A 15,446-nucleotide genomic window follows, 5' to 3' on the forward strand; every position below is an offset into this window, starting at 1 on the left:
CATCTTACTTTCTTTCTCTTTCGTCATTCAGGGAGCTCTGGCTTTGGTTTCCCCACCTTTCCCCCTTTTGGGAATGTACCCGAACCATCTCTTTAAAGGTCGACAATTGTTCAATTACAGTTTTTGCCTGCCAACCTTTGATTCTACCCGGACCAGATCCATTCTTAACCTACTGAAATTGGCCCTCCTCCAATTAAGTATATTTATTCTAGATTGCTCCTTGTCCTTTTCCATAATTAATCTCAACCTTATGATACTACGATCACTGTTCCTCCACTGACTCTTGATCCACTTGACCCACTTCATTCCCCAGAACTAGATCCAGCAATGCCTCTTTCCTCGTTGGGCCGAAAACATACTGATCAAGAAAGTTCTCCTAAACACACTTCAGAAATTCCTCCCCCTCTTTGCCCTTTTCCCTATTACTATCCCAGTCTATATTAGATCTAGGGGTAATAATTGGGGTAATAATATTAGGATGGTCGAAGTACCCCATTATCACTACTCTGTAGTTCTTGCACCTCTCTGTAATTTCCCTGCAAATTTGCTCCTCTATATCCTTCCCACTAGTTGGTGGCCTATAGAATACACCCAGTAGTGCAATGGTACATCTATTGTTTCTTAATTCTAACTAAATAGATTCTGTCTTTGACCCCTCAAGGACATCCTCTCTCTCCAGCACTGCAATATTCTCCTTAATCAATACTGTCACCAACCCCCCTCCTTTTTTTCATTTCCTATCTTTCCTGAACACCTTGTATCCAGGAAGATTTAGTACCCAATCCTGCCCTTTTTCGAGACAGGTCTCTCATCGCCTTTTCATCATATTCCCATGTGGCTATTTGCGCCTGCAACTCACCAACCTTATTTACCACGCTTTGTGCGTTTACACACGTGCACTCTAAACCTATCTTAGACCTTCTCGTATTCTCTCTTAGTCTGATCCCACCTAATACTTATTATTTCTTACTCTAGTGCTATCAGTTTCTCCCAATCTTTTGTGCATCTTGTTTCTCCTTTCTGGTGGCCATCCCCCTGCAATGTTAGTTTAAACCCTCCCCCACAGCATTGGTCCAAGCCCTGTTGCGATGCAACCCGTCTGTCTTGAACAGGTCCCTCCTATCCTAGAACTGGTCCCAAGAATCTGAAGCCCTCCCTCTTGCACCATGTCCCTAGCCACACATTAACCTACCTTATCTTCCTATTTCTGTACTCACTAGCGTGTTGCACCGGAAGTAATCCAGAAATTACTACCTTTTTGAGGTTCTGCTTTTTAACTTCCTCCCTAGCTCCTGAAACTCTGACCAGAGAACCTCATTCCTTTTCTTTCCTATGTCGTTGGTACCCACATGACTTCTGGCTTTTCCCCTTCCCTCCCGCAGAATGTTCTGCACCCTCTCCGTGATGTCCTTTACCCTGGCACCAGGGAGGCAACACACCATGGAGGACTCATGTCGGTGGTCACTATTGAATCCCCTATGACTACTGCATTTCTACACTTCACTGTGCTCCCTTGTGCAGTCCTTTGCCCCATGGTGCCCGGCTCAGGACTGCACTCCTCACTGGCATTCAGTGCTGAATACCGGTTTGAGAGTGGCACACACCCAGAAGATTGCTGCACTGCCTACCTCGTCCTACCCTTTCGGATGGCCACCCACTTGTTATCCTGAAGTCTCTGACTGCGGGGTGACCGCCTCCTGGAACATATGGTCCAGGAAACCTTCAGCTCCCTTATGCTCTGCAGTGTCTGCAGCTGCCCCTCAAGCTCATAAACCCTCAGCTTGAGCTCGAGCAACCGAAGGCATTTCCTGCACATGTGACCCTCCAGAACATATGAAGCGTGCTGAAGTTCCCACATAGTGCAGGAATTGCAGGCAATGGGTCTCAGCTGCCTGTCCATTGTATTTAGAAACCTTTTCTAAACTCCCTTTAGATACTTGATTATTATTAATTTACTTACTGTTTATTTATCCAGTTAACCTACCCTTTTATTCCGGGTCTCAGGGTTCCTCCTCTCTGTTCACTGTAATGTCACTCTCTCTGTTCTTAGTGAATGGGGCTCCTCCCCTGGTGCTCAGCACCGCTTCTCTCGATTCCCCGGTCCGCTCTCGCCTCGGCCCCTCCTGTTCTCCCCGGTCCGCTCTCGCCTCGGCCCCTCCTGTTCTCCCCGGTCCGCTCTCGCCTCGGCCCCTCCTGTTCTCCCCGGTCCGCTCTCGCCTCGGCCCCTCCTGTTCTCCCCGGTCCGCTCTCGCCTCGGCCCCTCCTGTTCTCCCCAGTCCGCTCTCGCCTCGGCCCCTCCTGTTCTCCCCGGTCCGCTCTCGCCTCGGCCCCTCCTGTTCTCCCCGGTCCGCTCTCGCCTCGGCCCCTCCTGTTCTCCCCGGTCCGCTCTCGCCTCGGCCCCTCCTGTTCTCCCCGGTCCGCTCTCGCCTCGGCCCCTCTTGTTCTCCTTATCATGGAGGAGGAGCAGAAGAGGATGGAGGAAAGGAGAATGAGGCAGCACTGAAATTGTCAGTTCTTCTCTTATTCCTCGATGCAATGCCCTTGTCCTTTCTTCTGCTGTGTGTGCCAGATCCCCCAGTGGAAAACCTTCTTGAAAAGTGGTTTTAAAAAAATCATGAGCCATCCAGTGCAGCTACCTAACTGAATTCAATGAGCAAATTACTTAGCTACTTACCTGCAGCTCCCCCAGCCTGCTGCTGCAATCTTCGGCCTCATGAAAGGCTGTGCTTTTCAAAGGCTGTACTCTAATTTCCAAGCACTCCCAGCTCATTACCCCCATTTTACATGGGATTTGTGCAAATGGATTCTCCAAAGGATATACAAATGAGCTGAGCTAAGAGATTCTGGGGGATTCAGCTGTGCAGAGTTTTGGTGGGCGCAGGTCCAGACACAGTGACGCAAAACTCACCCGCGTGGATTTTTGGGGTCATAACATTCACCTGTGGCACAAAAGAGTCTTTTGATTAGTTGTTTCTGTATTAATGAAGAACCAATAAATAGTGTACGTGATATCACTGAGAGAGGTTGAAATGTGCCAAAACTCTGCCAAATGGCTTTCTGGTTCTTGAACAAAAGTAGCTTAGATTGGGCATTGTTCTTTCACAGTTTCTTCCTAAGAACCTGCACCTGATCTGTGTTGACATGCCAGGCCATGAGGGCACAACTCGTACTTGTATAGACGATTACTCGATAGAAGGACAAGTAAACAGGATTCACCAGGTGAGTTATTTTTTTACTGCATCTTTGAACTTTTAATTACTTATGTGTCTGAAATTAGAATTTCATATCATTCTGGCATGGTTGAAATGCCACCTGTTCCATGATGTCCCTGTTCCTGAATATCTGGCTTTCTGCAGTAGATGTGTGTGGGGTGGGGGTAATCATTTACCTCTTGTTGCAAGTATTTGTTGCACAGGTTTGTTTGAGTTCCTCCAATTTGGAAAGTATTTGCATGAGAACATTTCTGATCTTGGGTTTGTCACCACATCTGTCAGCTCTGTTATCCATTTAAAAAAAAAGAGATTTGTTTCTAATATCTGGTAACATAGTCACACAGACTGCAAGTCAAAAGATATTCATGTGTTTTTGGATTAGGATTACCCTTGAATTCAATGAAAAATATTAAACTATATAATCAAATCAAGGGCAGAATTCAAACAGAGCTTTTATATGAATAGAAGGAAGGACTTACATTTATATAGCACCTTTCACGACCTCAGGATGTCACAAAGCACTTTACAGCCAATGAAGCATAGTCATTGTCGGAATAGAGGAAACATGCCAGCCAATCTATGAACAGCAACGTCCCATTAACAGAAATGAAATAAATGACCAGATAATCTGTTTTTGTGATGTTTGGTTGAGGGATAAATATTGGCCTGGACACCTTGAATAATGCCATGGGACATTTTATGCCACCTGACAGGCAGATTTCTTCAAACTGATGCTCTTTTTGCAGCAGTTCTGTAATTCTATTTGTTCCCTTGGTGCTGAATTTACCTCTTTTGTACTGTGGGTCAGACATGGTAATTGAAACAAGATTTGCATGTTTGCTGTTACTCAAAGGTTAAATGAAGATCCATATCGCTAGGCTGAATGGGCAAGTCGATCACAACCAGAATCACTTGCTGTCAGAAGAGCCCAGATATACTACCTCCCAAAGAAGGCTTGGTGACTTAAATGGCACTTAACTTGAGTCTTTTTCAAACATGTTTCTCCCCAATTTTTACCCCTCCTCAGTCTATGTTGACTCCGTGGTAGGATATGGTTCCACAAGCACTGAGCGCCCACAAAAGCCAAGGATTCATTATTCAACCATGAGCTTTGACAGTGAATGTTGGTAGATTATTTGTTCATGGAAGAATTACAGCCTAGCTCAATATTATCCTCACACACATACACGCACTTCAAGGAGGGATCACTGAATAGTGATCAGAATCAAAATTTATAGCTGATTTTCCCTACCCTAAACTTAATTAGCCTCAACATCCATTGGTTAGGGAAGCAAGATTTGCACGTTAGGGAAAGATAACTCAGCCAGGATTGCTGTTCCTAATCACTAACCTGGGTCTTCTGCTGGAAGTGTGCATGTATGGATGTCTAGTGAGAACAGTATTGAGGTCAGGTGCGATGTTGCCATGATCAAGTAGCCCACTAACCTTCACTGTCGAATGAATTCTGCCATAGGATCAGTTAACTCAGCACTGACTGAGGATCGAACCTGGAGAAATCTGCAGAGCCATTGGAAGAGTCATAATGGCACTCTAGCTATTGGAATTAAACTAGAGAGAGAATTAAAAACTCCTGGGCCAGGATTTTGACCCGGAGACAGGAAGGGGGTGAGGGAGGGTCGAATTGCGGATGGGAAATCCGGAAGTAACGCGTTTCCCGGACGTCCTTACAATTTTGACATAATGACATTTTTTTTTGTCGGTTTCCTGTCCGACTGGCCAGTCTGACAGGCCGGCCTCAGTTGGATGGGGCCAGAGCAAGGAAGAGGACATGAAAAAGTAAGTCTTTGGGTAAGTCTTTGATTGTGTGGATGGGGGGGGGCATGGGGGCACCTGGGGGCATCAATGGGCATGGGGGTCACGGGGTGGGGGGGGAAGTCAGTCATCAGAGGAGTCAGTCATGGGGGGAGGGATCGGGGGTCAGTCACCGAGGGGCGGGGGGTCGGGTTCGGGGGTCATCCCTATTGGGGGAGGGAGGTTATCGCCGCGGTCTGCGATTGTTGCGGGAGGGGTGGGGGGAGATCGGAGGGAAGCATTCCTGCAGTTTCGGGCCTTCTCGCCTCCTTTTGCGTGGCGTGAAGGAGAAGGCCTGGGAATCCCAGCCCCTAGGAGTTGAAATCGCAAAACCTTTTAAAATGGAGGCCTGCAGACTCTTTAAAAGGTTTTAGTGACCAGCCCACCTCCTGGGAGTGGGTAGGATGCCTGTCCCTCGTCCCGGTGAAAACCGGACATGGGCGGGTTGAAATTGTTGCGATTTTCAATGTTCCACCTGCCCCCAACCCACCCGCTTTTCAGAGTTAAAATTCTGCCTCTGATGTCAAACATTAGTAAAGTCCTAGTTGCAAATGGAATAGGCTGCTTACTGAAATGGATATGAAGTCAAGTAGTTAGATTGAGTCTGCCAGGATTTTTAATACTAAATGCTGTTATGATTTTACTAAGAGCATCTTCCTAAAATGTATTAATACAAGACCCACTTTTACAACTGTTTAGTGTACAGTTCTGAGCTAGCTCCATCTGTCAACTCCCAGTTGTTATTGAAAAGCTGCAGCCAGGGCCTATTAGTCTTAACGTTTCTCAAAAAAGCTTTTTCCTTGATTCAAGCATGAAACGCCTGATGACATAAGGTTTTAATTAACATTCTGAATAAATGAACATAGGCTCACATGGTCAATGAGCTTATCTCCATGGTAACTTGTACCTTCCCTTTAACAAAATCAGACCTATTTTGGTGTCTTTAATTCAAATAATTGTTACAGTTAATGTTAAACATCTGTTCAGATGTTGACTGTAGCTAGGAGTTATTCTAATGAACTTTTTGATTAAAAAATTACTGTACAATGTGAAAAGAAAAAATACACTATTATTTGCCATACACATTTGATAAAGTACCACATAATAGACTTGTTAGCAAAATTAAAGCCCATGGGATTAAAGGGACAATGGCAGTGTGGATACAAAACTGGCTAAGAGACAGAAAGCAGAGAGTAGTGGTGAACGCTTGTTTTTCATACTGGAGGGAAGTAAACAGTGGGTGTTTCCCAGAGGTCAGTATTTGAGCCACTGCTCTTTTTGATTTATATTAATGACCTGTACTTGGGTATAATTTCAAAGTTTGCAGATGACACAAAACTCGGAAATGTAGTAAACAAAGTGGAGGATAGTAACAGACTTCACGAGGACATAGACAGACTGGTGAAATGGGCAGACACGTGACAGATGAAATTTAATGCAGAGAAAAGACATACTTGCTCTCGAGGCAGTACAAAGAAGGTTCACTCGGTTAATCCCGGGGATGAGGGGGCGGACATATGAGGAGAGGTTGAGTAGATTGGGACTCTACTCATTGGAGTTCAGAAGAATGAGAGGCGATCTTATTGAAACATATAAGATTGTGAAGGGTCTTGATCGGGTGGATGCAGTAAGGATGTTCCCAAAGATGGGTGAAACTAGAACTAGGGGGCATAATCTTAGAATAAGGGGCTGCTCTTTCAAAACTGAGATGAGGAGAAACTTCTTCACTCAGAGGGTGGTAGGTCTGTGGAATTTGCTGCCCCAGGAAGCTGTGGAAGCTACATCATTAGATAAATTTAAAACAGAAATAGACAGTTTCCTAGAAGTAAAGGGAATTAGGGGTTATGGGGAGCGTGCAGGAAATTGGACATGAAGCTGAGTTCGGATCGGTCAATGCCCTGTGGGTGGCGGAGAGGGCCCAGGGGCTATGTGGCCGGGTCCTGCTCCGACTTCTTGTGTTCTTTAGATTTGTGGTTGGGATCAGATCAGCCATGATCTTATTGAATGGCGGAGCAGGCTCGAGGGGCCGATTGGCCTACTCCTGCTCCAATTTCTTATGTTCTTATGTTCTTAAATGTGAAATGATGCATTTTGGTAGGAAGAATGAGGAGAGACAATATAAACTAAATGGTACAATTTTAAAGGGGGTGCAGGAACAAAGAGACATGGGTGGGGAGGGGGGGCGGTGTATGTGCACAAATCTTTGAAGGTGGCAGGACAAGTTGAGAAGGTTGTTAAAAAAGCATATGGGACCCTGGGCTTTATTAATAGAGGCATAGAGTACAAAATCAAGAAAGTTATGCTAAACCTGTATAAAACACTGGTTAGGCCTCAGCTGGGCTATTGTGTTCAATTCTGGGCACCATACAATAGGAAGGCCTTAGAGAGGGTGCAGAAGAGATGTACTAGAATGGTGCTAGGGATGAGTGACTTCAGTGATGTGGAGAGACTGGAGAAGCTGGGGTTGGTCTTCTTAGAACAGAGAAGGTTAAGGAAAGATTTTATAGAGGTGTTCAAAATCATGAACGGTTTTAATAGAGTAAATAAGGAGAAACGTGTTTCCAATGGCAGAAGGATCGGTAACTAGAGGACACAGATTTAAGATGATCGGCAAAAGAACCAGAGGCAGCATGAGGAAGGATTTTTTTACGCAGCGAGTTGTAATGATCTGGAATGAACTGCCTGAAAGGGTGGTGGAAGCAGATTCAATAGTAACTTTCAAAAGGGAATTGGATAAATACTTGAAGGGAAAAAATTTACAGGGCTATGAGGAAAGCGCAGGGGAATGGAAATAGTTGGATAGCTCTTTCAAAGAGCTAGCACAGGCATGATGGGCCGAATGGCCTCCTGTGCTGTACCTACTATGATACACAATAGTAAAGTCTTCATGATGCTTTAGCATTTTATATAATTGGACATCATCCTTATGCGAGACGGATTGCTCCTGAAGCTGATTAAATTCTTACACTGATCTCTCCTTTCGGTAAGGCATCAAAGGACAATCCTTGATTCATGTGATGGATTTTCCAAAACTGATAATCTTCTGGAAGCTTCCAGTAAATTTAAAAAGGAAATGCACTGAATTGTGATGCCGTCTTGTGCATTCTGTAATCCTTCAAATTCTTTTAATGAAATATTGTGGCTTACAAATTGTGAAAATTTACTTTGCAGAAGGGCTTGTTGATCTGCCCTATTTGTAAAAGCCACAACACACTCCTATTTATTCCATAGATATAGAAGCAGAGGCATTGTGGTTTATTTAGAAACTGTTAATCAGGTCACACTCTTGTTTCTGGAGACAGAGCCTGAGGATTTAGGTCAATTCCACAACTTAGTTGAGCTGAGTCTTAAACTTTGAATACTTGTTTTTTCTCTTTCCAGTTTGTTGAATGCATTGGGTTGAATAGGAAACCATTCCATCTGATTGGTACATCCATGGGTGGTAATGTTGCTGGTGTTTACGCTGCTCGGCACCCAACGGACATCTGTGGCCTAACTCTCATCTGTCCTGCAGGTAGATTCTTACTGACTCTGAACTTCAGTTTAAGACAATGGAATACTGACCTCTGATGTTTTGTCATTTTCAAGTTCATGACCAAATTCTCCCAGCATTATTTTGAGCATATTACCTGTGCACCTTAGGTTGCTTTTTGCTGAAAAACTTCCCCTAATATGTTTACTGTACTCCCATAATACCAGGCATTCAGAGCTTACTGGTAGTTAATATTTGGACTTAACAAATGTAACTGGTTGCTAATTGAATTTGAGTAGAGCACACCATGGCGTGAGCTGATAATGGAATGAGTTGGGAACAGAGTGAAAACAGGGATCTAGCTAGAGTGGGAATTCAGAGCAGAAGAGGAAGAACAGTGGTTTAATTGAAATTTAAGTGGATAAGAATATAAATTTAACTAATATTTACATTAAGAATGGCAGCACAGGAAGGGACAGTGATGGGCGGTTCCTGCAGGAATTGGGTGTTTTGAGTAGCAGATGTCGACTCAGACAAACACATCTGCAAGAAATGTCTCCAACTGAGATTGTTTGAGCTCGTGACCTTAGAACTTGATGTAGATTTGGAAACAATCCGACATCTCTGGGAGGGAAGAGAGGTTTCTGGAGCAAAAATTTCAGAGGGCAGTCACCTTAGTGAGAGGTAGCAGTGGTACAGGAAAAAGAGGTGCCTAACAACAGGTCAGAGAATGTGAGGAGGAATAGCCCAATATCAATATTCTGCAGAACTGACTTGTTAAGACCTCGGGTTTCACCTGTTTAGATTGTGTAGAAGAATTTAGATCAATACTTATGAAACCACACATGCACAGTTGTTCTGAAGTCATGATCACAACTTAACAGCAACTGCGCATGCTTCATCTTGTGCACAAACAGTACTTTCCCAGGCACAATTATGATTTTAGATTCCTCGCTGTGGATCTTCCTCTATATCAGGAAGGTTTATACAGGCCAGCAAAGCAAAAAAACATGTTGCTGTTCTGTACTGGGAACTGAAAGCTCATTCCAAATATGACTAGAACAAAATGACAGCATGCGGCATCCAGCACCAGCAGCGGCACCACCACTATTTGCCGCTCGTAGCTTGCGGAGAAACCACCTCCTGAGATGGTCCTCCATTCCGTCAGTAGCACTGCTGCCCCCTTCCTCTGAAGTTGGAGCTGTTTCTGGTGGCAGCAGACAGCATAAATCAAAGAGTTTAATTCATGCTGGCTAGTTGCAAGTCTAGTGCTGTTATACTAGAACAGCCACGCTGCCTGAGAGATTGAATTTCACTCATTTGTCTTCAGGACTGTGAGACTGAAGTCATCCTACTTGTAACATCTTAGTGCTGTTAGTGCAAGACTGTTATAATCTTTCCTTAGGCTACAGTTGAAGTTGGTGGAAAACCAGTAACAGAAGCTGTAAAATCAGGTAACGGTTGTAGTATCTATTCGTTCATTTCTGTACTGTATTTCAGGAGCTTTGTAGCAGAATATGCTTGGTATAAGGCAAGGGATCATGAAGATAATGAAAAGAAAAAATATTGTAACAGAGCAGATAAAGTGCCGACTCATTTTAAATGGTTTAAAATTTAATGTGACATCTGAGATTTAATGAAGGTTATTGTAGCTCATTTGAATCCCGTTCACATGATTCATTTCATCTGACTTTGCCTCAGGCCTATACTGCAGCAGATTGGGAGCAATCAAGCTGTACAAAACAGGCATTAAAGCATTGATGTCATCTGTTGACTGGAAATGTATTCTATTTCATACGGAGAGTCCAAAGCCATGGTGGATCCACATTTACAGGGCATTAACTCATGATATACTGAAGACAAAGCACGCAAAACTCAACTAGACCATGACCTCAGAGTGACTGATGTATAGCTCTTTCAATTTAATGAGGTGAAATCTTTCCTTCTGGGTGTAGGTCTGCAATATCCCAATGAAAGTAAATTTGTGAAAGAACTGAAGTCACTGGAGCAAACGGGAGACGTTAGCAAAATCCCCCTAATTCCATCTACTCCTGAGGAGATGGAGGAGATGTTGAAGCTTTGTTCCTATGTCCGCTTCAAAGTACCTCAGCAGGTATGTGACCTCATTTCAAATTTAGCTGCTTGCAATGGAGGTTGTCAAAAAGGGCAAGTAACTTCTTGGGGAAGTGTTTCTGATGCAAACTGCTTCCTCCTTCTATGTCTCAGCTGTATAATAATGAAACCTCTATATCTTGAGAAAAATAATTTTTACCAGCATCATGCTGCATTCTGGAGGAGAACAGACATTTCATGTTGGGCAAAAGGCCCTGACACGCAAGCTGACATCAACCATATGGTCTCTCTACCAACAAATGTTCTCACTGACAACAGAGGTCAATATCCTTTCTATTCCTCAGAAGCAGCTGAGTACTGTACTCCTCCAGCACTCAGCTGCACATATTTGAAATATTGACCTGTACCAAGACTGCATTGATCCTGAAGTTGTTCAAAGGGTATAATAAACCATCTCAGTTATAGTTTTAATATTGTTTGTATCCTTGCGGATTTGATCCCCCTGAACCTCTTCATATGCCACATCTCTATATGTGGGCAGTTGCCTCTTGAAGGATTTTTCTCGTAGCCCAGAAGACATCATATGCCACTTGAAGCGCACGTGTCCTCTCTGCACTTTTTTTATATTCAGCGGGGAAGCAATTACTTGATAGAAAGTAGGAGGAACACAGCTGACCTGATTTCCTTCTCTAAAGAGGCTGAATGCACTGGCACCATCATTTGTGACTGGACATGTTGCAGAGAGATCTCTGTGCCATGAATCACTCTCACCCATCTGCCACACTGTAAATATCTCTATATGGAGCTCCACTGAGTAGCCCTGTAAACAGGAATTTTTTTAAAATGTGGAATTGTGCTATGGATAAGGCTTAGAATTGATAATACATTCTAATGGAGTTATTTTTGCCTATAATTTATGTTGCAAATCCTAAGGTTTTATATAGGTTCCCTGTGGTGTTGCTCATAGTTACTTTGGGACTGGTGCATGGTGGTGATATTTAGCTGTTAAGAGGTTGTTGTGTTTAATCAGGTCTGTCCCTTTGTGGGGTATATCCTGAGGTTATAAATAGCATATCCTGAAGTTAATTAGAGGTTTATTGTGGGGGGGGGGGGGGTGGTGAAAGGAGTGTCTGTGGACTCTCAGTTCCTGATAAATTACTGGCACTTGGGCTTGGGGAGAGGCCAAGTCATCAAGGACAGAAGGACAGCAGGAACTGTTGGTTTTCTTTTCCCCTTTTTTAAGACATTTAAGTCAGCTGTTTGAAGTGTCACTGATGTGTGGTAGTCGCAAGACTTATATTCATTTTTATGTATATGTAAAAAAAAATGTTTTAAATCTGCACGCACTTTCTCTGTTTCCAGGACTTTTAGAAAAAAAAGTAACACATAAAATTAATGGAAACATCATAACAATCAAAGCCACTGATTTGCACTTCACCCATAATCATGGAATGTGATCTGTAAATACCATGGATGCTCCTCTAATATGGTGTAGTAATAATTTAACTTAGTCAATCAGTTGCACCAATAGCATAGTGTATGTTACATGGGATAAAACAGCATATCCTCTGACTCTGTGAGCAATGCCATGGAAGATCTGCTAGTGTTATAGAAAAGTAAATTATTCCTCAGAACTAAAACATGCTTTTTGGAACTTACAAGGGGAGTTTTTGTTTAATGTGGTGATTCCCTCTTTGAGCTCTGAAAAAATCCATTTTTATTGAACGAAGAAACAAATATGTGCCCATAAGAAGTGAACCAATTGAAGACAATGCCCTGAATCTGGTTTTGCTTTAATCTAACAACCTTCAAATTAATGAAAGAAGCTACAAAAATAGTGATGTAGAAACAATCTTCATCAAAGTACCTCTGAGGAACAGGATAGGTTTATTGAGCACGAAAGGAAACAGTTGTCCACGATCATTGTGGCTGTAAATAGAAAGGAAGTGTGTGCTGATGAGATTACAACGTAGGCCTCTTAAAATGAGAAAATATCGCCTTTAGCAAGTTGTTAAATGAGGTAAAGACCATTCAAAATTTGTTTACTGTTCTAAATTGATCATAGTAGACCCCATCCTAGTGATTAAACACCATTCATCTATATAGTACCTTTTACATAGTAATGTGTCCCAGCAGCCAACTTTAGTGAATCTGGCAACTTTACTTCAGGATAAAAACAGAAAATATTGGAAACACTCAGCAGGTCTGGCAGCATCTGTGGAGAGAGAAACAGTTAATGTTTACTTTGGGGTTATGAGGACTTGGTAGCTTTAGCATGGGTGTCGTGTAACATGAAAGCAATTTACAGATACTCCCTTTGCTGATCTTGATGACCTGGCCTCTGTTTATGGTGGTGTTGGAAAAGCTCACAATATAATATAAAAAATAGTGGGATGTGCAGAATATTTTGCCCTACTGCTTGTGTATAATATAATTTCCTTACGGAATATCTGAATTGGACCACATGTAAATGAACCCAAATGGGTTCAGTTTAAATCGCCCAGTTTCAGATTTCAGTTTGGTACCTATCCTAGTTAAGCACATTCTTATTTTATACCCTTAAAGGAGTACTCCAGGAAAAGGGCCAAAAATAAATGGCCTTACTAAAGAAAGAAAAGAATACTTGCATTTCTATAGCACCTGATCACACTTCTCAGAGGTGTCTCAAAGTGCTTCATACATAATGCAACACTTTAAGCTGCAGTGACTGTGTTGTTATGTAGGCAAACATAGCAGCCATTTTGCACAGAGCAAGATCTTGCAAACAGCAATGAGATGAATGACCAGTTAATCTGTTTATAGTGGTATTGATTAAGGCAGGAATGTTGGTCAGGACACCAGGAGAAACTCTCTGCTCTTCGTTGAATACATCATGGGATCTTAAGCTCTGCCTGTTCTGGTGGATGTTAAGCATCTCATCTGAATGACGGCACCTCCAACATGCAGCACACCCTCAGTACTACACTGGAGTGTCAACCTAAATTATGTTCTTAAGCCTAGACTCAAGTTTGAATTATTCCGACTCAGAGGCAAGAGTGTTATCAGCTGAGGCAAGCTGACATCAGGTGGTTGCCAGGTTCCTGATTAGGGGCATTATCACCAACATGCTTTCAAGGCTAAGTACTGAAATGTGATTTTGCTCAACCTTGGTTCCCATAATCCCTTCCTTTCTCCTCACTTAAAAAAAATTTGAATTGTCCAATAATTTGAATTAAGCAACATAAGCAGTAAAGTGAGAATTTAGTCAAAAATTTGAAATATATATTTTGAATTGTGATTTTTGAATTAAGAGGAGCACACTTCTGCATTTTTTAAGATATTAAGAGTTATTGCTCTTGTTTCAGAGTCAAAAGGTTATGGGCTCAAGCCCCACTAAAGGACTTGAGTACATAATCTGGGCTAAGATTTCAGTGCAGCACTGAGAAAGTACTGCATTGTTGGAATATATCGTAGATGTAAAAGATCCCATGGTACTATTTGAAGAAAAACAGGAACATATCCTGGCCAATATTCCTCCCTCAACCAAAACCAGTTAACTGATCATTTAACTCATTGCTGTTTTTGGGGATTTTCCAAATTGGCTGTTGCGTTTGCCTACATACCAACAATTAGTACACTATAAAAAGTAATTCTTTGGCTGGGAAGTGCTTTGAAATTTCCTGTGGACATGAAAAGCACGATGTTAATGGAAATTCTTTATCTTTCCCTCCTCCCATCCTCAAAGGAAGCATTTCATATCCTTTCAGGGCCTCCCCAGACAGCAAAGGCTGAAATTGGCAACTATGCTTTATGGGGAATCGGTAGTTCAAACCTACAGTCCATCACTATGTGACACTATATGCCAGCGCATTTGCACCCTTTCCTTCTATCCTGCTTCAGATTAATTAACCTAACCTGTATCTCCATTGGTTCACCTAATGCGTGGAAAACTGATGCCATGAACTCCTTTGGTGAAAATTATGAAGCCACATAAATAATCGCCAGTTTCCGAAATCTCTAGAATTACAATTGTCAGGTCCTAAAATGGACATGTATTTAATAAACTACTTTAAATATAAAACTGAAAGTAAATTAGATCTCCACTAGGATGCTGTGGAATGTACATTCTGTCAAATGTGATTAAACCTATTAACCTTGTGTCTTTCTTAGATTCTACAGGGGCTTGTAGATGTGCGACTGCCTCATAATGACTTTTACCGTGAATGTGAGTAAGACAGTTTTATTTAACATATGTGTAGCTCTTTACTATAAATTAGTTGATTTGAATCCTTGATTGCTCAAGATTCGAGGAGAAGACAGGGGCAGTTTTCTTTGGGAGATATTAGTCAGGACACTGATGCTGTTCCTGTTCTTTGCGATTAGTGCCTTGAAATACCCATTGTCCATCAGGATGGGTAGCACCGTCTTCATTATAACATCTTATCCAAAGGGCGGCACTTTCAGCAATGTTGCCCTTTAACACTGAGTAAGTAGGAGCTCAAATTATTACCTACTACACACTTAGAAGTAGCCCACTTCAATAAACTCGGTGAAATAACTGCCACATCATTCAAAATGATTTATGTCTATATATAAACCAAAAGTGAATGCAGAGTTTTTGGTTTCATTAAACATATAAATAATTTTATGAAGTAATCTCTGTGTGACTATTTATACGTGGAAGCTGAAATAAAATTATATAAAAATATTAATGTTCCGTTCATTCTAATGGTGAAAACTGTCCTGTCCTTAAGGCTTAAAAATGTAAGTATTAATTACACATTGGATAGCTGTGATGTTTGGAAAATACACCACCGGGTGACGTCATCCCAATAACTCTTTTTGCATGCCACTGTGAAGATCAGTGTCTTGGCAAACGTATTAGCATCGCAAAGTAG

At 42.3% G+C, this 15,446-nt stretch overlaps 1 protein-coding gene across 4 annotated transcripts in view; it reads left to right on the forward strand.

Moving 5' to 3' along the window:
- Positions 1–15,446, forward strand: part of LOC137334211 (monoacylglycerol lipase abhd6-A-like) — a 70,547-nt gene that overhangs the window by 44,721 nt on the left and 10,380 nt on the right. For all 4 annotated transcript variants that reach the window (XM_067998809.1, XM_067998811.1, XM_067998810.1 and 1 more), the window contains 4 exons: positions 3,106–3,219; positions 8,406–8,538; positions 10,452–10,609; positions 14,719–14,773. In XM_067998809.1, the coding sequence (XP_067854910.1) occupies positions 3,106–3,219; positions 8,406–8,538; positions 10,452–10,609; positions 14,719–14,773 (460 nt within the window). The remainder of the gene's footprint in view (positions 1–3,105; positions 3,220–8,405; positions 8,539–10,451; positions 10,610–14,718; positions 14,774–15,446) is intronic.

Source organism: Heptranchias perlo, chromosome 17, assembly GCF_035084215.1.
Source record: "Heptranchias perlo isolate sHepPer1 chromosome 17, sHepPer1.hap1, whole genome shotgun sequence".
NCBI lineage: Eukaryota > Metazoa > Chordata > Chondrichthyes > Hexanchiformes > Hexanchidae > Heptranchias > Heptranchias perlo.